Here is a 22,854-nt window from a genome sequence, read left to right on the forward strand (position 1 = left end):
GTTAGTGCTAAAAGTTGTGATAAATGSTACAAAAAARTAATATGAGKTTTTCGCCTTCAAAGRTTTMATTCAAAATTGCCTCGGAGAGTTTTGAAACAATTTCTTTAACAACTGCGATATTCTGGTGATAAAAATARTTCATTGGCATTCTTAAAAGAGAATCATGCAATTAAAAAWTTRTTTCAGTTTCAATTTAAAAAAAWWTTGTGCMGGATTGTSACAAATTTATTTTGTGTCTAAAATTTACATTTTTCTASAGTTCGATTCYTTGTTCTATTCGCAATTTATTTCAGATATCCCTACCGCATTYATATTAASRTCCTGGTATTGATCGGATCAAACATGTACTTTTCAATCAGTCCAAAAGCTTTGGTTTGGCTTTTCMGCTAGTCTTGAGTTTTTTGCAAATATTAAAAATGTTTCTCGAGTTATGTAGGCAAATGTTACATGACGAAAAAATGAAGCGTTTTGTTGTAAAAAATAATCTTATTCAACATCAACTTTATAACTGTATAAAAGCGAATGCTAAATTAGGTCACACAGATATAATAAACAATATTAAATGGTTTAATTTTGGAAATATTAACAGTAAAAAGTGGCATTTATCACCAACATTTCGTGATTTTCAAAGTAACGGTGAACAATCCCATTAAATAGGAAAAAAGAAATATCCTACTTTCCTGTATGCTTTCAGTAAAACTAGTACACTTCGCTGCATGTACTAAGTAACATTAATAATGAATAAATAATATACGTGTATCTAGCAAGCAAACACATATTTCTTGGTAAACCATCTAAAACACCTGTAATTAAAATAATTACGGTACGTCCATTCCATTCTAACACAAACAAACGCATTAGACTTTGATTTTTATCATTCTTTTAAAATCAATCAATAGATCCTTGATAAAGTTTCCTGTCTAAACTGAGATCGAAAAGTAAGGAACTTTCCTATTCTTGGAAGGAGCACACATGAAGGTCAGCTCCTAATAGACAAACATTGAAAACAATGGCTAAATTGGAGTGATTCATATGTTGTCTAATTATACGCTGGAACTATTGTCATCAACTTGAATAGATTGTTTTTTATCGAAGAAAAAATGTTTAATTCTAGCGACTTGAGTTTGTTTGGAGGGGCCCCTTTGTTTCAAATATCCGAATGGGATCGTCCGAACTTCAATGCAAGGAATGCAGCTGGCACATCTGAGTCTTTGGAAAAAGATCGCGAACCTTTGGGACCTGACTACAAAGACCCCAATCCTGCCGGCACCGAAGACAAACCGGTAGTGGCAGGTTTGTAAAATTTGCTCTTTAAGAACGATTATATAAACATTAACATATTGTTTTCGTTTTGCTTGCAGCTCCTCCTCAAGAGAAGGACAAACCAGTCCTGATCCCTAAGAAGGAGAACCAAGGCCCAAAGCAGCCAGCTAACATTCCAGCGGTTGGTATGGGAGGAGGAATTGTTGACATTAATGCTAATCCAGGAGGTTTCCCATCGTTCGCAAGTCCTTTTGGACCGGACTTTGAATTTCCGCCCTTGCCTTTGCCTAGCTTAGAACGACCTGCCGGTTCATTTGGAATCGGTGGATTGTTTGGAATTGATGAAGGAAGCAAATGGTGGAAAGGGTAAGTGTTTAATATTTTTCTTTGGGAATTCGAACCCGAGTGGGCTCGAATTAGTTTTATTTTGTTTAATTTCAACTTTTAAAGAAATACACTTTTCTCCATTTAAATAATTCTTGTCGTTTCTCGATTGTTGTTGCATCAAACAGTATCACTTTACAACATTTTACAACAATCAGTTTTTCCAAAACTCAAACATGCTCAACGGGAATAGTTGTTAAATAACATAGGGTTAGCAGTGTTTTAGAGTTGGCAAAATATGAGTTGAAATATGGAAGTGCAAAAATTTAATTTTTATAAATTTTTGTAATAATACATAGATACTCGTTCATAAGAACCTTTTTGCCAGCAAGAAAAAATAGATTTGAGGCAATACAACTCAGTTACCGGCATCGTTTCATTGAGGCCCAGTTATTTTACGCCTAATATTAATATACCAGACATTAAATAAATTAAAAATAAAACATTTTTATACAGGGTGTCCCGTAAGCTCATGATCAAAAGGGTACTGCGATATTCTTTGGACTAAAAGAAGAGGATCTGACCTAACTTTTATTAACAAAAAATGTCCTCTGCAATTGAGGGTCAAAGTTCTTAAAAAAAWTTATCTTTTTCGAAATATCGGGCGAATGGTACGATGTATTWTAGTGAAACTCGCTGTGAATTTATTCTTATGTAAGACTCATATTTTGATGAAACAATCAAGTTCAGCCGTTTTGGACAAGTGGTGAATTCTTGAGTGTCGTGGTACAAAAACTRCCAGAACTTTTTAGTTGGTGGATGACATCAACTCATCTTTTTTATGTTGATACACTAATAATTTCTTCACAATTTTGTGCTCTTTGTAAAATCTTGTAGCATTCATAGTTTTTGCAAAAAAAAATACTTCTGTTTCCTTGCCACTTAACAATGTTAGACATTAACTGCAACTATCGTGATACAAGGCATCAAATCATTCTCAATCTATCTCACAAATTCGTTTTGAAAGACCTTTTCTAATGAAGAACTGACCGACATGGTCAAAGTAGTAGGGTTTTGCGAAGACAATTTGCGGGAAAGCGTACGCGTTTACGCGACGCACATTTGCAGTAAATGTCTAGCAGTGCTAAGTGACTAGAAAACAGACATATTTTTTACGCAAAAACTATGAATGCTTTTGATTTTACAAAGAGCACAAAATTGTGAACAAATGATTAGTGCATCAACATAAAAAAGATGAGTTGATGTCATCCACCAACTAAAAAGTTCTGGTAGTTTTTGTACCACGACACTCGAGAATTCACCACTTGTCCAAAACGGCTGATCTCCATTGTTTCATCAAAATATGAGTCTTACATAAGAACAAATTCACAGCGAGTTTCACTAAAATACATCGTACCATTCTCCCGAAATTTCGAAAAAGACAAATTTTTGGAAGAACTTTGACCATCAATAGCAGAGGAACCAGACAATTTTTGTTAATAAAAGTTAGGTCAGATCGTCTTCTTTTGGTCCAAAGAATATCACAGTACCCTTTTGATCATGAGCTTACGGGACGCTCTGTATAACAAATAATTTGCAAATCCTAAACTGTGCAAATGACAAATCCTAAACTGAAAAAATTAGAAATGTTATATTGATGAAGAAAATCAATATTAATTTTACTTCTAACTGAATAATGCAGAAATAATGCCGTGCTTTTGAGAGCAAAGCCGTCCCATAACTCGTTTGTTCCAGACATTATAAGTATTAAACCTTATTGTACTCATGCTAAATGCACTAAGTAGTTTTAAAGATATAAATAATTCATTTTACAATAATCCCACTACGGAGCTCTTAGCAACAGATTTGAGTGAGTAATATAATTTTAATAACATTAACATCATTTTATGTTATTTTTCTATGTATTTTTAATAAATTATCCCACTTTTCCATCTTTTATCTTACGGAAAACTTYATATTACTTCGGTTGGTGACACAAGTTAAGCTAATCGTGAATAACAGAAATCAAATATTCCAATGCTATTGGAATATTTGATATTTGAATTTCAAATATATCATTTTAAAATTGATTAAAAAAATTCTTCATAACGGCAAGAAATTTTGCAAATTTTTTCCTTGTTCCGGATCAAAGTTGCTCTAAATTYCCGAGTTTTCAATCSAAATATTAATTGACRAAACAGTCAGAATTTCGATMTWACTTAAAAAAYTRAAATAAAAAAAAACCCAAAGAAGAGCTACTAAAATTTGAAAAAGCGTTTTAACCGTYCATTCATTTCTTTTTTTGGTTTATGAGGATTGGAAACTGCTCTCTTACGTTGGGAAATCTAATGCTGTAAAATTGTTTTTTACTTTCATTCTGTTAGAAACTATTTTCGAATGAGCTCCAAAGTATTGCAAAAAAACTCAATTAAATTGTTGCGTTTATTTGAAGAATTATGCTTTAATTTGCAGTAGAAGTCGATTGGTACGGGAAAAATGAGACACTCAATGAAAGTGGCAGGATTATAAACGACTTTTTCAGTTAATGAATAAGCTAAATTAATAAAACAATTAAATATTAACGTCTAATAAAGCAGGATCATGAATCAAATCTGAAAAAAGGCATATACCAACTAGCAAACAAGTGTAGATGTTGAGATGTTTTAATCTCAAGCACCTGCAGAATCGGTTTCGAGCCTATTAGCTCTCATCAGCTAGGTTTAGTCTAAGAATAGTACTCGCTAAATATGCATTTTATTTTACCAAAGCTTTTTGGTCCAAAATAATCCAAGTTCAAATCGGTCCTGGATAAAGTTTTATTGTTTTTCTAAGCTGAAAACCTTTGATAATCTCAAGAAACAGCTTCTTTTGGATAATACTTACGTATCGTGATCAAAACGTAATGTAAAAAAATTCAGGAGAAGAAACGAAACTTCATCTAGCAACAATAAACTTGGAAAGAAACAGAGGTAACCATCTAAAAAACCCGAACAAGGAAATGTCTTTAACATCACTTTAGATCTACAAGGTTACCGGAAGCGAAACAAAAATTGTCCAAAATACCAGAGGAAGTTTATATTAACAAATGGCAAAGCAATAAAACAAGCAGAACCTCGATTTCAAAGGTGGAAATCTAAATTAATAAACGAGAAAACACTAGACTCTCAGATGAAAATAAGGAAATTAAAGCCAGTAAAGCAATAGAGCAATTGTCTCCACCAAAAAGATCACTATCCATACAGTGATCGAACACCTCGAATGGAACCAAACAAAAACTATTATTTTACTCAATAAAAAACAGCAATATATAAGACTTAAAAAGTCACCACTTCAGTGAAAAACTTAAATTAAAAAGCTGAAAGAACCGATAAGAAGATTTTCAGGAAAAGGATGAAGAGGACGAGTGGGAGTACATTGGCGTTTTAAGTAGATACGAGTATTTGTACACAATCAACTACAAGGATTTTCGATCAGAAGAAACAAAAAGTATACAAAAATAACATAAAAAAGTTGAAATATCGGTTTAAATGAAATTGAAAACTCTCTCAGTCCTAGACAAAAGCAGACAGACAGTTCAAAAAAGTACTTTTGCATATAAGTTTTTATTTAACCAAACATATACAGGGTGATTCACAACCTTATGGACACAGAGCAGGGGCGTGTAGAGGACCTCAAAACAAGTCGAATTTCCATTTAAGTTTTTTTTACAGGTCCATGGTTAACGAGATACAGGGTGTGAAACTTTCAAAAAAATTTTGGTATTTTCTCTTTAACTCCTACAGTTTACGAGATATTTTGCTCAAATTTTTAATGTTGGCTAATGTTTAGACTCTGTAAGGCGACTGGTTGTGAAAATCTGCAGGGTATTCTTTCTTCTAGAGGCATACCCCCTTTTACCCCCCAGAATTTTTTTTCTGCGCCACTGACTTCTGGCAAACAAATTTTTGAATTTGTTGTTCAATTTAAGAATTTTCTGATCTCTTATATATAAGTCCATGTAGGGTTCCTGGGTGATTTTCCATGAATTTTCTTATAATTCTTTTGAGTCCTTTTGTTCACATTTTTTCGTGAAAGAAATTAATTTTATAATAAATGGAAATATTTGATACATTTTTTTGACCGAACGACTTTTTGAATTTATTGCTTAACTGATGGATTTTCTGATCTCTTGCAGTTTTTTCGTATCTGTCTTCGTTTTCGAGTTATTTGCACAAATATAAGTCCAAGAAAGAAAAATTAGTAGCAAATCAGCATGCATTATGAATTTATTATGTTACTGTACATTTGAAAGCCGTTAAAAATGTTTGCAATTTGTAACGTTTAGTTCGTACAGTTTTTATCAATGCTTCTTAATATTAGTGTATTTACACTTTATTTTCCCGATTATTCCAATTTTACGTGTTTGATGTGACATGATATTCATTTATTCAATATTAAATTTGCTTGCAATACTTGGCTAATTGAAATCCGTTAATGTTTTTAATTCTTAACATTAACTTAAGATTAACAATGATGGTTAGTAATAATACTCAATCAATAATTGACTTCTAGCCGTAATTGCTTTATGAACTTGCATGAATTTAATAGCTATTTTTAATTAAAAAAAAAATACTTGAAAAATATTAGTATAACAGGTTGAACATGTTCAAGGGAATGAAAGAAGTCATCATTCCAGGTAGTTAATTATACATGGTGGTCCTAACTAAGTGTACCAACGGAAAACGGTAGATTCTTGCTGAAGAAACACTTTTTTTCTCAGGTACAGGGACGTCAATTTTTAACTTTATAGCTTTTATTGGAAATATGATAGGAACCGTTTCAACTACAGGACTGAGAGGTTGTGCCCCAGTGGAAAAGATTTTAATGTTTCGTATGAGTCTCGAAAATGGTAAAAAGCAATTTTCTCAAAAATGGACAACTTTATAGTAATAAACCAAGAAAACTCTTTTTGGAACAATTTTTCACTTTGGTCACTTCAATATTTGCTACCAAAATGCGAATTTTACCAGTGACGTATAAGTCAGGAGGAAAATCACATACGATACTTAAAAATGTATTGTTAAAGTAAATAAATTTATTATTATTATATAAAAATTGTTTCTAACATACTACTGGTACAAAATAACTATAAATTAAATTTTCAACAACCTGTATCTCGAAGACAAAAACACGGACAGAAAAATAAAAGAGAAAAAGTGCGTCTTTTCATGAAAATTCTATAACTCTGCTTTGCGAGAATTAGTTTATTTGATTTTGTAAACCAATACAATTTAGACTGCGTTTAAAAGATGTTGCAAAAAACATTTTACAATTTTTTTATATTTATCAGTTAGTTTTGTACATATTTGACTAAAACCTTCAAAATTAATTTAAAAAAAAGAGTTCACTTTAAAGTCGACTTATAAAACACACAGTATAATCAGCAGGTTTTTTTGTAAAAATGTTAATGTAGGCTAAATAGCACAAACACATACCCATTTTTCTTACATTAACACTGTTCCAAGATGCTGGGGATATTAACCAAATGCTTCTAAACGCATATGAATGATAAGATCGCTAAAAAGCGAAACAAACAAATCAATTCCAAGAATATTTTAGCAATTCAAATAACTAAACAAACATGATTCATCGAATTTGTTATTGGCAGTACACAGACCTACATATTGAATATATGAAAGCTAGAAACCCAAGTTCAACCACCTACATACATATATAATTTTGCACTGTTGTTGTATTTGTTTGTTTCTAATAACCATCGCGTGTGCTTCCTGATAAGCGGCATTTTTCTGTCATCAAATCTAGAGAAAGTTAATGAGTTTCTTGTGGGCGTTTGTTTTCAGCTTAAGAACCCGTTAAATAGAAAGTGTTTAAAAAATATTTTTTTGCAATAATTCCTATAAAAAATTGTTAAAGTCACAAACATTGAATTATTTTTTATTTGGGCAGTTACTGCCGGAAGTGATTAAGTGTTTAAACAGTGCCAAGCTGTAAAGTTGCCGAGTAGAATTCTACATTTTTCAATAGATTTATTGAGCTAGATTAACTTGTGCCGTGAATCCGACGGATGAAGATCGGGCATTTAATTAGTTCATCCCAGTAAAAATATAAATAAAAAGCCGATATTAACTTTCACAACTGTACTTCTTGTTCAAAGTTCATTAACCAGGCTGCCGGGTATTGCCTAGGCGTGCTAATTGCAATTGCTGACTCTCAGGTGTAAAATGACATACTTACATCTTGGTCTGCATGTATGAAGTCACTTTAAAATTACTTCTAAATTCTAACTGATAATTAAAGGCTCTTTATATAACTAAGTGTTTCACACCTTTTCAGTGTAGCCTTTTAGCTTTAATTCGTTTCCATATAGCGCGAGTCAGAGCACTGTTAATCACTATAAAGACGCTAAGATTGATTAATTTTTGAAAAACTTTAGGGACACATTGAAACGGACATACGGAGCGAATATACAGGGTGATTTGTTGAAAATGGGAAATCTAGAAACTGAAGATACTACACGAGAAATGGTGTCCATTGACGCATATTTTTGAAAAATAAAATAAATATTTTCTATAAACATATGGGAAAGGAACTTCAAATTTGGTGACGTTAATAACTTTGCATCCTGTATACGAAATTGAAAGCTTCCAAGAGCCATAATTTCTCCATACATTAAGTATTCTTGTATCTTATCGATATTTTGGTTCGTTCTTGAGAAAAATGGACTTACAAACGCCAGACGAGTTTAAAACAGCCTATTGGGATTGCCCCTGATTTCGTCGAGAGCGACATGTATTTTTCGATTATTTGGAAACTTTTGGTTCGATGTAAACTCTCATTCCATAAAATAAAACAGAGGATTGAAGTCCGGACTTTCGGGTGACCAAAGAATAACTAGGCCAATCTAACGATCTGGCAAAGTTCCAGCCGAAAAAAATGTGGAGGAGCTCCATTTTGCATAAACCACAATTCTCTCCTTAAATCAAGTGGAAGTTCGCCAAGCATCTCGGCTAGATTTTGTTGAATAAATTGTAAATATTTAATTTGGCATCAAGTTGAAAAAGCCAAGCAGGGAAATTGCCAAATAATGGCGCATTAAACATTAATTTTAAATTAATGTTGATAGTGCATTGTCTTGCATTCAAAGCATGAGGATTCTCAGAATACGACAAATGATTATTTTGTCAGTTAAAACTTCTTCTTTTTTCATATTTCTTAAAGGAGAACTAGTGGCTAGAGCGATCTACTAATGCTCCAGTTTCACTGTGAGACGCTTTTGAAAATTTGTCTAAAAGTTCAAGAAAATTACTCAAAAATTACCTGAGAGAGAAATGGATTTGATTTTTTGCGCAAAATCGTYTATTTCGACTAGGTTTGCTTTGAAAAACTTTGGAAGATRARCAAAAAAAAATTWGCCGAATTTGTGACSGCGTAAARTGACGACACSAAGTTGATGTTTTCTGCATCTATCGAGAAGACTTTTCTCTTAAAGAATAGCTGATCGGAAAATTTCTAACTGGTGCAGTTCTSTGGGGAGAAGCCCTTGAAAATAGACTTGAAAATCTACGATATTATCATAAGAAAGGCCCACAAAGATGATCTGTGTGAACACATTTGATGTCTCCTGCATCTATAGAGAAAAAGCTAGTGTTCGTTTGTCTATGGGAAGGACTTGGGAGCTAAATGACTCATAAAGTCAAGTAAAAATTGAAATTTTCTCAAAAATTACGTGGAGRTGAGATGGATTTGAGTTTTGGCGCATGAGTTTTGTAGGCAAAGCCTTGCTCTTYASAATTGTGAGCAAGAAAACCCTCTACTTCTTCTAGTTTTTCTTTAACAAAATTGAGAARGTGGGACAGAAAAAACCTGCCAAATTTGCATTGAAAACAGAGAGAAAGATTGGGAAGTAAGGRAAGCAACCGAATAATAGGTTGGGTAGACTTCTTTAAAACTCTTCAAATAAAGCTACGAATTTGATGTTTTCCTCATCAATAGAGCASCGTGAAAAGATTTTGAAAATTATTGGCTCAAACCAACTAAATTTAAAGCCAGATGAGCCATAAAGTTGCYATTTGAAAATTTCCCAAAAATYACYTGAAGGAGAGATGGAATTGATTTTTMGAACATCTATAGGCGAAGGTTTGCTATATAGAACTAACGGGCAGGAAATCTTCTATTTCGCCTAATTTTGCTTTGGGAAAATTTGAAAGATGATCCAGGCAAAATCTCCCGATTTTGCCATCAAGTAAATTTTTAAAATTTTACAAAACTTATAACGTTATAACGTATTGCACAAAGTTGATGTTTTCTGTGTCTACCAAGACGACTCTTCTATTTAAGACTAGCTGATCGGAAAAATCTTAAATGTTTGACTTATCTGGTTAGAAGCTCTTGAAAATAGGCTTGAAAACTTGCAAAGAATTATGAAAACTTTTTAGGATAATACGCACATTTGAGCCTTCACACAGAATACTTTTCGCGTAAATAGTTCATATCGTCAATGTCCTAACTGGTCTAGATTTCGTTTGGAAAGTATGGAAGGAAATCTACAGAATATTTGATTTTTGGTGCAGCTTCACGGCAAATATACTCCATATTTGCTGTACAGACTAGCAGGTAGGAAATATCCGTTGGCACCTAGTTTAACTTTGAGAAAATTTAGGAGTTGGGTCAGAAGAAATCTGGCAAGTTTACAGTGAAAAGCGTCAAGGTGATTTCCAATTTTTGCAAAGTGATCGCACGAAGTTTCTGTTTTCTGCATATATCGAGAAAACTTTTCACTTTACGACTAACGGGCAATCTCCTAACAGGTCCAGTTCTATGGGTAAAAACCCTTAAAAATAGGCTTGAAAACCTGCCATATTCTGCCACAGAAGACCAAAAAAACATTTTTAGAAATTCTTAAAACTCATCAGGAGAGGACACATATTTGCTGTTTCCTGCACCGATAGAGAATACTTTACGCGTAAAATTTTTGGAAAATTTCGTTTCAATTTCGTTTGGAAAGTATGGAAGGAAACCTACTGAAAACGGTGCATGGAACTATAAACTCGATGTTTGAAATTTTGTTCAATCCCTTAAAATAATGACAATAACTTTTACTATTCAGAACTGCATGGCCAATTTCATTTTATTCAGATCAAGAGTCAACAGATTTAGTACTTTTGCTTTCACCAATTTTTGAAGCTACTTTATTTTGATGCTGCTTAAACAAGGATTTTTATGTGGAACTGTAATTTACATTTGTTGTTTATCTTTGGACTATCCGACAGTATTTTAAATATATTCAGTTTCTCTTTAATAGGCCTGTCAGCCTGTTTTGGATTTATTAATCAACCAATCGAGAAACTAAAAATTAACGAGTTTTTATAACACAATTTTAAAATTGGAAGCAAAAATTATTATCTTTTTTAGCGACTTTTCTTTGAGTATGCATGCAATTGAAGAATACATATACTTCCTCTCGTTTTGCAAAGGTAAGAGAAGAACAGTGCAAAAACAAACAACAAAAATAAAGGAAAAAAATCAGGAGAAATATGATTTCTGAATCAACTTAACGCTTTAACTACTTCTATTGAAATCACTTGTAAACCGTTTATTTAATAACTGGAAACACCGTCTTCACTGTTATTTAGTTAATTTAATAGGCATACTTAAGCAGTGAGTTAAAGAACAATTATTGAATTCAGTTCAATGCCATAAATTAACCGATTGAGTATTGCTGAAGAACAATTATTAACAGCCTTATAATAATTTTCCGTTGCAATCATATTATTACAATTTATTATTGCTAAACCCACCTATTTAATGGGACATTTAACGCCAACAATAAAGCAAATAATTTAGTTATCAGTCTGTAGTGCAGACTTTTTGCAAATTTTTTGTGAAAATGCTATGTTTCATCTTTTTCTTAAGTTTACGTTGATTCATACTTCCTGGCCTGATCTAATTACCTGAATAATTATTTTAAGTCTGAAATGATTTGTAATTATGCACGATTCGATTGCAATTAATAATAATATCAAAGAAGCTTTCGCAATTGTATTTTACTGAAAATACTTGAATGTTTATTATTTATCAATTGCTGACTGATCTAATTAGCTTGATGTTGCAATAAATACTTAGAACAATGACTATTTAACATGCTTAATCATGAAATTAATTGTTTCAGAAAAAACGTTTGTATTGAACGCGAAGAAAGTACCGACGATGACACGGATGATGGTAAAAAAGATGAGGACGGCAAAAACAAAACAGAAAGCAGTGAAGAACCGAATTTCTTTGCTACGTCTATTCGACTCTCCAATTGTTTCGAGACTGAAAACAAATACGAATGTGTTACCAGGTAAGCAATAATGTTGTTTAAAAAATTGAGTCCAAAGCAAAAATATTGGGGTGAAAACCCAAGTTAGTTTAGTTGATAAGAGTTTTTCCCTAAATTTTCCTAAGAATCGAATTTTTCGCTAATTTGACTTTCTCATAAAAAACTTTCAAAAAATCCAAGAAACGCCTGATTTTTCTATTATTCTGTAGAAAAAAATCACGTCACCCAAATCGACACACCTTTAAATGAATAATTTTATTAATATCACATTCTAATTTTTTATTAAATATTATTTTCGCCAAATGTGGTTCCGCTTGTGCAAATTGCTGCAAATTTGATCCCATCGACCCACATGTCTGTTGACGTAGTTCCTCTTTGCATTATTCATTTGTTATTTAGATCGTTAGCGGTATTTTATTAACAATTAGTTGGAATTTCTTCTCTGCATCAAATTATACTATTTTTTTTCGACTGGCTGAAAAGGAATTAGCTACTTTCTTGTTGGCGTTAATTATCAATTATTTAATTACGAAGGAGTTAAAGTGTAGGAGCAAATGGCGGTTTTAACTGTATCAAATATCCGCATATTCGAATATTCAACCGACAAAGTTTGGCAAACAAGTTTTTATAAGTTTCAAATGCTGCCAAGGTTTTAGTTTATTTTTGGTTTCCATATGTTTTTTCAAAAATTATTCGATGTTCATATACGGTTTATGTCTAATGATGATCAGAAACATAGTACATTCAAAATCGCCAAGTTATAGCTTGATTTTACTCCACAATTTCGTACGTTTTCTCAAAAAAGTACTTTCAACAATCAATATTGTTTTTTATTAGTTTTTTGTCTGATTCTGTTGAATTGCAATCGGATTTTTCAATTTGTTTCTATGGTTTCATGTGCTTTTTTGCATTTGATATCGACTTGCTATTCCCGTTGTTGCATGTAGAACAACAATTGTTGGAAATCTGAATAGAAAATAACAATAATTGATCGACCTTTTCATGATTTATCTCCTAAAATCTAATAAACATTTTCTTATTATTAGTCTTGTATATTTTGTTCACTAAAATCTTCAAACTATCGTTATTACGTGTAAATGTAATTTTATTCGTGTTTTCTCAATACATTTTTAGTTACCAAATACATATAAATTTCAAAGTAAGTGGTCTAATAGTAATAGTAAGTAAGTTATTTAATATTAATATTTATAAAAGCATTAACAAAAAAACGTTTACATGGTTTACATGACTATTATGCTCTAGAGTACTGAAGATCTTAAACATCTTAAAGATTGCTTTGTGCATTCAGAAAATCTCTACGGCTGGTTACAATTTTTTCAATAATGACTTTTCATTCAATACTTTATTATTGCTTATTTAGTTCACAACTTTATTCCTATGAAAATAGGGCATCGGCTAATCGCACTTTCAGGCCATATGAGCCTATTCTTAAGAATATTAAATATTTTATGATATTTTACAGTAACAGTTTTGCACTGACGAAAAAATTGAAGAAGTTCTAGCTAGTGTACAGTATAATAATTAGTACAATTTTAATTGATTCACTTTATAAACTTTGGACGGCTTTCATTTGAATGGTAATAATTCAGAAAGGAAATAAAACCAAGTTAAATCTTAAGCAATCAGTACCTTGAACAATTTTGACTAGCATACTCAAATTTCATCATTAGCTAATGCATTAACAATAATTCTTGATTATTAGTTGCTGGTTTAGTTTTTACTTTTTGCCTACATTATTTTTCTCTAAAAATAATAAGTGCATTATTTCTCTATTAACCCATTTTTGTATCAGAACAAAGTCATTTATTTAGCAATTAAAATCACATCTATACTTTCGGAATTTTTATGCCACGAATCAATTGTATTTTTTTTAATTGAAATGAAAGCGAGTGGCATTCAGTCCAACAAAAATCTGTAATTCTGACATGGTTATAGCAAATTATTTTTTTTCAAATTTGGTAAAACTTTGATGAACATGATCTAATTATCAACATTAAGCAGCATCTAGTTTTCACTTTTCGTGTAAAAAAAAACGAAATTGAAACAAAAAAAATATTAAAATAAAATCTGGGGTGGGCAAATTTTAAAGTCAAAATTTCTCTAAGAAAAGATTTTTTCTCTTTCAAAAATGTGTTTGTTCACTGTTTCGGAGATTATGTTTAAAACATGTCAACTCAAAAAGCGTCCTACATTTTTTATGAAATTTTAAAAGTCAAAACGCTAAAATCTAGAGAATTTTAGTAGCGTTCAAATGAATCGTCGATAGTTCCGATAGCACTAGAATTAAAAAGGAAATTTCGCTTTTCAAAATATTTTTCGGAAGCTAAATTGTCTGATTCGTTTTAAGTAATGTTTAATTCTTAAAAAAATGGAATAATTTCCTGGAAAACTCATATACTCAGAAAAATTACAATGGTCGCTTTAAAGAATGTTTATTTAATATTATCCGCAAAATAATCTACTACGCTAAACCACAATCCACTCGACAATTCCACTTAGTTCCACTAGTTCTTTGGGTTGATTTTGGACACCATTCTTAAATAATAATTACTTATACCGGCCACTCTAACTGATACGTAAAAACTGCGAAACTGGCATTATCCATTACCGAAAAATATTACAACTGTTTAACGTAATCTTCTAAAGTGACTTTTTATCATCCCGCATTCCTTCAGTTCTGTTGAGAAGATTTATTATTTTCGTTGAATACAGGACTGGCATAAAATACGTGCTTGATTTGATATGGGCGATTATACAGACAAGTTAATTGAGATATATTCACACTGGATTTATTTAATTTATATTTTTTTCTGCCAAACTGTAAATGAAACACTTTACTAATTGCTCTTTTTCAGCCAGCTCAACCATATAATTCGTCAATTTGAAAGCAGGCATGAAAGTAGCCAATTAACTCGCAAATCTAATAACTTAATTAAGGGGTTTTTGATTGCTTCTTATATCTTTTTAATAGCTTTGATTTGGATCACCCTGTTCACAGATCCAGTTAGAAGTTTTCAAAACCATACCGTTCCGACGACGGTTAAGTTCATTAGTTTTTTAATCGATATGGAAATAAAACTTTGAATGATTAATGGAATGAATGTGGCTTTTTCAGGATTAACAACCATGGCGTAGTGAAAACCTTCACGGTCCGCTACAAGTGCTGTTACGGGTTCAAGAGAACGTCCGACGGATGTACTAAACAGGTAAGACATGCCAACCAACCTTAATTTCTTCGTTTGTTTATTTAATGGCTAAACTAGTCGATAAAATTGCCAATATATCTGGTAACACATAAATATTTAAAATGCACTGTGACTTACACAAAAAAATAAAAAAAAAGCGGTTTGAAAATCGAAATTTAACATGCGTTTAAATCATTCATTGACAATGTATACAAATTAAACTTAATTAAAATCTTGAATTTTGCGAGAGCAAGAAATTTACCGATTTTTCTCATGAACATTTTTTAATAAATCTACGAGTTTGAAGAACGAGACGATATTCTGACATGTACTTAGACAAATTGTGAAAATACTCCGTTCCGGTGAAATTTGCTGCATTTGGTTCCTTTATTGGGTTTTAAAAGCGTTAAAAAATTAACGATAAAAGTAAGAAAATGACTGGGTAAAATAAATCTGAAACTTCTATACAGGGTGGCCATTTTCTGAATCTTTGTATGGGTAACTTCTACATTTTTAAAGATAGAGAATCCGTTAACTGGGCAAAATTGGGCAGAATTCAAATGCCCATTCATTACCGTTTTAAAAATTTAGGTACCCGACTTTGGTTCCTGAAATATCATGAAAAGACAAGAAATCAACACTTTTTTAATTATCATATAATTCGTAAACAGCTTAACTTAGAAAAAAAGTTAAAATTGTCTTTTGTGGAACTTTTTGCGTTGAATTCAATAAACTGGGACTCGTTGTCATAGTCAACTTGATTTACGAAATAAAAAATAAATTTATGTTTTTTTAAATGGTAATCATAGTTGGCTGTGGGCCTTTTAAAATCCTTATTTTTTTCAGAATTTAACTATATTGTATGTTTTTCTCCTTCTGTTGCCGTAAAACTTCAAAAGATAAAAAATGTGTAGTAGACTATGGAAACAAGAACTACATTATCACACAAAGCAGAAAACAAAAATTAAATAATTAACAGACACAATCATGTTTACTGGGCTAATGAAAATCATCATCTAATTGAAAATAGACGAGATCAACGTGTTTTTTTTCGTGAATGTCTGGTGAGGCATTTTTAATGATAAAATTATTGGTCTATTCTTTTATAATCACAATTTAAATATGGGACCATATTTACACTTTTTACCAAATGAACTTGAAGACATGTTGAATAGTTTTCCGTTAGTATCGAATAGAAAATTTGCATATTTTCAACATGATAGTGCACCTTCACACAACTCACGAGTTGAATGTGAAGATGCCAAAAAATACCTGGACGTAAACGGAAGTCAATTTGAACATTTAGTTTAAACGATTTATTATTTCATTTTTGTTTAGTGCTTTGTGTGATAATATAGTTCTTGTTTCCACAGCCTACAACACATTTTTTATCTTCTTTTGAAGTTTTACGGCTACAAAGGGAGAAAATCATACAAACAATTATATCGTTAAATTCAGAAAAAAATAAGGATTTTAATAGGCCCACAGCCAACTATGATTACCATTTAAAATACCAAAAGTTTATTTTTTATCTCGAAAATCAAGTTGACTATGATAACGAGTACTAGTTTATTGGATTCAACTCAAAAAGTTTTACTAAGAGCAGTTTTAACTTTAACTTTAACTAAGTTAAGCAGTTTACGTAATAAGTGATAATTAAAAAAGTGTTGATTTCTTGTCTTTTCAGAATATTTCAGGAACCAAGTTGGGTACCTAAATTTTGAAAACGGTAATGAATAGGCAATCTTTAAACATGTAGAAGTTACCCATACAAAGATTCAGAAAATGGCCACGTATGAGGAGTTGTGAGTAAGTGAGTCTAACAGTAACACAAATAATAAATTAAGCACCTTGTGGATATTCTAAAATATTATCAGAACAGAAGTGTTTGAAGAAAAGTCCAATAAAAGGTCATTAATGATTAAGTTAAATTCAGATCCTTCGTAGGCTTTACAAAAGCGATAATTTACAAAATATGAATTTGATAACATTCATCAGTAATGAAAATTGCAAAACTTGATAAAATTGGAAGTGAAAAGTACGTATCAATTATGTATCCATCAACTTGCAGCAAAGTCATTAAATGAATAAAAAAAATGTTTTTTTATTACTTGTACCTTTTCGGTACCTTCAGAGATTTGCGAGCCAAATTTTAGACTTTAATTGAGAATTTTTTTTTTAAATTGCCTTTGGACAGTCAAAAATGCTCCAGAAAATACTGAAAATTGCATTGAAGCACCCTCAGGTTATGTCATTAAATATTTTCCTCCAACTCAATTTTTAGACCAAAAATTGGTAAAATTAGATCTGTAAAATCGAATCGAAATCGAACAGAAAAGAATGCACTTTTTAGTCAGCTACGACGTCTTCCTGGTTGAAATCTAAGATAAAAATCGATTATTCGAACCAGCACATTTTATTAGTTTTATTCATGATTTTCAATTTCAACATCGGCAAATAATAACAAAAAGAAATCTGTTAACTCATTTTGCAACAACTACGTTCCCTCGCTTATCCATTTAATATTTACAACTAATTCGATTATTATATAATCAGTTTTAAATGAAATAAGTGTATTTTCTCGACAGGTTGACCTCAAACCCGTCCTTCAAACCCTGGATGATTTGAAATTGGATGAATTCCGAGGACTGATTAAATCAAGCGGATTGGATGGCAACTTTGAAGCCAGCAACTTTACCATCTTCGTACCGAGCGATATTGCTATTCATGAATACAATGAGAGACTCAATGATATGGTGAGTAGTAAATAAATACACTTGAACCGAAAAGTGCTTATTAACTGTTAGAGGAAGAAACGTTTTAAAATTGCAATTGCAGCTTCTGCATAAGACAAAAATTCGTAATGTTTCAACTGTATATTTGCTTTCACAAGTAGGGTTCTCAAGTAAATAGCGCTCATATTGCTATTGAAAATCACAGTGAATTTTGTAACAATTAAGGGTAAAGGTTCACACTTACTGACTATGTATTTTAATGCAAATTAATTTCTTAAATGAGAAAATATATTTAAAAACCATTTTACAGAATCGAGTAGACCCAGCTAGACGACGAAGGGCATTAAATGCACTTTCCTCCAAAGACCTTGTTTTAAGTCACACAGTTGATGGGTTTGTGGAACTAGCTGATCTTGAAAATGAAGCGACTTTAGAAAGGTAAGAAGCTATTGCGCGTTCATAATTTATTTACAGGTTTCACTATCTTCAAAGCTTTAATGACGCGTTATATCAAAACATTTTTATTCAATTAAAATTCAATTAAAAGTCCATTGCCAAATAGTACAAAATAATGGAAAATCAATAAATGAGGAACCATGGGAATAAGGAAGACAAGCTTTGTAAAAAAGTTCATAGTTCGAAGAGCAGAAACGTGAGGAATATAATATGACTAAACATTAATCATAGCAGTGTCTATAGAAATTAGCACATCAGGACAAACATTCAATTGCATATAAGTAGTTACAAAATAATAATAAAATCACTCTCATCTTTCGGCCGTATTATTAATTTGCATTGTTAAAAAATCCTTCAATTGGCACTTCGGTGTGCAAATTCGGCAATTTTGGAAGAAATATGCTTTTGTAACATTGCAATAAAAATTCTAATTTTTTAGTGAGGATAATAAGAAGTCAACAATTCGCATAAACGTCTACCCAACACATTCTTATGAAAAAATGTTGACTGCTAACTGTGCCCGATTGAGGAAGGGCAACATCTTGGCTGAAAATGGAATTATCCATATTGTGGATCGCGTGATTACACCAGCTTCAGAACGCATAGAAGAAATCGTGAAGAATAATCCGAAACTTACAAGTTTAGCTAAAGGTAGGCTTTGAACAACATTTTTTTAGTTTGGAATAGTGCTATTGAAATTCATTTTGAAATCGCATGCAAATGTATTCAAATTGGAGTAGTATTAGTGATTTTATGGGACCTAAATATATGAGAAAACTAAATTGTTTATTCTATCTAATAGAATGGTATCTTCTAAATAGAAAAATAGTCAGAAAAGTTAGAAGAAAAAGTTTTTTCTCTGTTTATATTTCAGGCAATATTTTATTTTAAATTCAATTTAACTAGTAAACTCGCAAACAATGCAACTTTTTTTTAGCAAAATTATACATTTTTAATGACAAGAGTCGATTATTCGGTTGTTCGACTTGCTTGAAATTTGACTAGCTATTTCTCATCTAATAGACGAGAACGCTTTTCGTCGAAAATATTTTTCATTTGAAAGCAGTTTCCAAAAATTTTCGCAAATGGTATGAAAATTTACCTGCAACTTCTAAACATCTAACTTTTAATTCACTATATGTTATACAAGTTTTAGTAGTGGGTTGAAATTTTTCGAAATTCAATGTTTTTGAAAGTTTTTCTTTTAAAGTCTTTGAAGTTCAAATTTAGTCCGAAATAAAATGCAGTTCAAACTAAAACCTATCTAATTAGTAGTTAAAATAAAGATCACTATTTCAGATTCTTCAGAATATTTGTGAAAAACCTTCAAAATTTTACCCAAAAAATAACTCAATGATGACCTTAAAAGTTGCAATATCTCGAGTAAATGCTATTCTTTATTTTATTACTGCTTGTTCACATTTCAGCTCTGGAAAATAGCGACATACTCAAACATCTGAAAGCTGATGGACATTACACCATCTTTGCCCCAACTGATGAAGCGTTTAGTAAGCTGGACGAAACCCAAAGACAGAAGCTGCTCAATGGAGGAAGTTGTGCATCGAGTAAGTATTCTAATAAAGTAATTAATTTATCAATTTTCTTGGTTCTTTGCTTACGAATAAATGTAGTCAAGACATCTGTGATTTTAGCGGCAATAAAAAATGATTTTAGCACCATATTTACGGTTTTTTTCAAAGGGATACATAACGAGTTACTTAAGAAGTTATTTTTTGTTTTTATTTCAGATATATTAAAACACCACATTGTGGCTCACACCGTTTGTTCTTCGGCTATAATTGGAAACGCCACCACTCATAACGTGGACGGAGTTGTTCTCAACATGGAAAGAACCGTGGATGATGAACTCACTTTTGAGGGCAAAGCGAAAATAACTCAAGCAGACCTTATTGGAACCAATGGAGTTATCCATTTGATTGACTCGTTAGTTATTCCTGAATCAGGTAAATCTGGGAACAATGCAGCAACATTTTGTGTTTTCACTTTTTCTGTTCAACTTAATTTGACTCTTGTTCTTTCTTCTACTTTGTGCGTTTATTCATTTTGAAGAAAATTCTCACTCTAAATTGTTATTATACAGGCCAATACATTGGAAATGTGATCAAGACCCACAACTACACCAAATTCCAAGAACTGGTGGAAAAAGCTGGCCTAACTGAAGAGCTGAATAACTTCGACAATGCCACAGTTTTCATACCATCCGATCAAGCATTTGAAAATCCTGAAACTATTAAGCTTTTGGAAGGAATTGGCAATGATCAGTCGAAACTACAACAGTTGGTCAGATACCATGTTATTGATGGAGAAGTTGAATCTACTGATATGTCGAATGATATGAAAATTCCCACTAAAGATGCCGGAAAAGAGTTGCGAGTTAATTTATATTCAACCGTAAGTTTTGAAAGCTTTTTAAATTTTATGTTCTTGTTTTTAATGTTTGTATTAATTTTAGTTACCTCTATTTACCAACGTAATTAACAGGGCCACTATTAACTGCGCCCGACTCACAGGGTTTGATGAGAAAGTTTGCGGCTCAATTGTCCATGAAGTAAACAGAGTATTAGCGCCTCCAACCAAAAATATTCTTGAAATTATCCAGGATAATGAGAAGTACTCAACGTTACGGGAACTTCTTAATGGAACAGAGGTAAGTAACGATATCACGGTTATCGTTGCTATTACAGCTCAAATTATTGAGGACGTTTTTATAGAATGATTTAAAATTGAGAGTATCGCGTTTAAGGGGACTTTTCTTGAAATGAAAGTGCTTTTAAAATGGTGAATAATAATTGTTACTTAAAAATTAAGTAACGCAGCAATGGAAAGTTCTGAATTTTCAAATCGTTTAATATAAGTTTCTACAAAAACATTGCAAGTTTTGCTGGGTGTTTCTTAAATTGGCTTAGATCATTTCACTATTAGTTAAATTTGACTTGAAAATTTTAATATTTAGACTCATTTAAATGAATAAAAACCGACCTTGTCGTCCTCCTTTAAACGGCTGAATCGAAAAAACTAAATAAGCTGGAACTAAACTTGAAATGAAATATTTCCCAATTTTGTGTCATTCCAGTTTTAAATCACTCCGAATAGAAATATTCGAAAATTGTTTAATTGCCGTAAATATGCTAAAAAAATTTTATACGCGGATGTGCTGATTGAAAAACTATAACAAAACATGACGCCACCTTTTTGCTCAGATCTGAGAAACAACTGGAGCCAGCGCGCTCATTTTTACACTATTGAATAGAGTAGTAAAGAGCAGCTTTATGAAGTAAAATATTGCCAGTTTGCATACAAAAAAAAACGAATTTTACAGATCGTCTTGTTTTTCATATAACGAAAACCCTTCAACCCACAGCGTTCGTTCTCTTACCATCGACTAGAGGAGTAAAACTACATTTGCGAAATTAAACATTAGGTAGAAAATATCGACAGTTGTTCACACACAAGACGAACAACACTTGTCTTACATCATTCATTCAAACGTGAATATTTACAAAACAGCTGCAGATAGTATCGACAATAGAAGTTAGTATAGAGTTTCGCCAAGAAAAATAAAACAGAGCAAAACAAAGAAAATAAACAAAAACACTTTATGCCAGCAAAATAATTTTTGAGGCACACTAGAGATATTTCACAAATTATGAAAAAAGCGCCATTTAAAAACCAGTTTGCAACATTAAGTTTAAAAAAATAGTTCTTGCAATAATTATCATCCTGAAAAAGAATGCTGATTGCAACCAGGCCACTTGAAACCACCAAGAAAAAGTCAAATTAACCATAAAAAAACTCAAATTTCAAGACAATTTATATACAAAATTTAAACAAAAACTAATGCAGCTATCATTGCTTATAATGATTTTGTTAGGTTTTGTATGTATGTTTTACATATAATTTAGGTTAATTGGTTTATTCGTTCGATTTTGTTTCAGGTTGAGAAAGTTTTGCAGCAAAATAACAGATCGATCACTTTCCTAGCCCCCACAGATGAAACCTTCGCCTTATTAGAAGACAAAGATCTTAAAATGCTGAAAGAAAATAAAGAGAAAGCGGAAGAAGTCCTGAGGAACCATGTACTGACTGGTAAGGCCTTGTTATATTATCTGATTATACCAAAAAATATATGGAGAAAAGAGATATAGACAAAAAATCATACTTTATTTTCCATGAAGATCATACATTCATATTAACTGAGTTCATGTTAATCAATTCATTGAAATGAAGCAGATCGCCACTAGCGCATTCATTATGGAGTAGCCAAATGCAGTAAATTTTATGAATTACCTGAATTATTCTGTTTGCATTCTACATTTTTCAATTGTGTATTAAAATTTGTTTCGTGTAAGTGTTAGATGGTACCAGTAAAATTTTAAATAAAAATGAAGCACCATCAATGTAAACATTGATAAGTTGTGTTACTCATACTTAATAATGCCGAATTTTTTTTCTGGTACATAGAATTCTAATTCTTGTAAAATATTAATACTTTGTGGAGAATTACGTACATTTTGAAAAGCGCAACGCA

General features: G+C 31.6%; 1 protein-coding gene across 1 annotated transcript in view; it reads left to right on the forward strand.

Annotated features, from left to right (window-relative positions):
* Window positions 1-22,854, forward strand: part of LOC109543626 (transforming growth factor-beta-induced protein ig-h3) — a 29,926-nt gene that overhangs the window by 5,342 nt on the left and 1,730 nt on the right. The window contains exons 2-13 of the mRNA XM_048664931.1: window positions 1,115-1,293; window positions 1,362-1,629; window positions 11,756-11,929; window positions 15,045-15,135; window positions 17,703-17,870; window positions 18,160-18,287; window positions 18,745-18,956; window positions 19,733-19,870; window positions 20,054-20,269; window positions 20,407-20,717; window positions 20,779-20,973; window positions 22,262-22,412. Of these exons, the coding sequence (XP_048520888.1) occupies window positions 1,115-1,293; window positions 1,362-1,629; window positions 11,756-11,929; window positions 15,045-15,135; window positions 17,703-17,870; window positions 18,160-18,287; window positions 18,745-18,956; window positions 19,733-19,870; window positions 20,054-20,269; window positions 20,407-20,717; window positions 20,779-20,973; window positions 22,262-22,412 (2,231 nt within the window). The remainder of the gene's footprint in view (window positions 1-1,114; window positions 1,294-1,361; window positions 1,630-11,755; window positions 11,930-15,044; window positions 15,136-17,702; window positions 17,871-18,159; window positions 18,288-18,744; window positions 18,957-19,732; window positions 19,871-20,053; window positions 20,270-20,406; window positions 20,718-20,778; window positions 20,974-22,261; window positions 22,413-22,854) is intronic.

Source organism: Dendroctonus ponderosae, unplaced genomic scaffold, assembly GCF_020466585.1.
Source record: "Dendroctonus ponderosae isolate FM_Combo_2020 unplaced genomic scaffold, Dpon_F_20191213v2 Dpon_F_20191213_3, whole genome shotgun sequence".
In the NCBI taxonomy this organism is placed as follows: domain Eukaryota; kingdom Metazoa; phylum Arthropoda; class Insecta; order Coleoptera; family Curculionidae; genus Dendroctonus; species Dendroctonus ponderosae.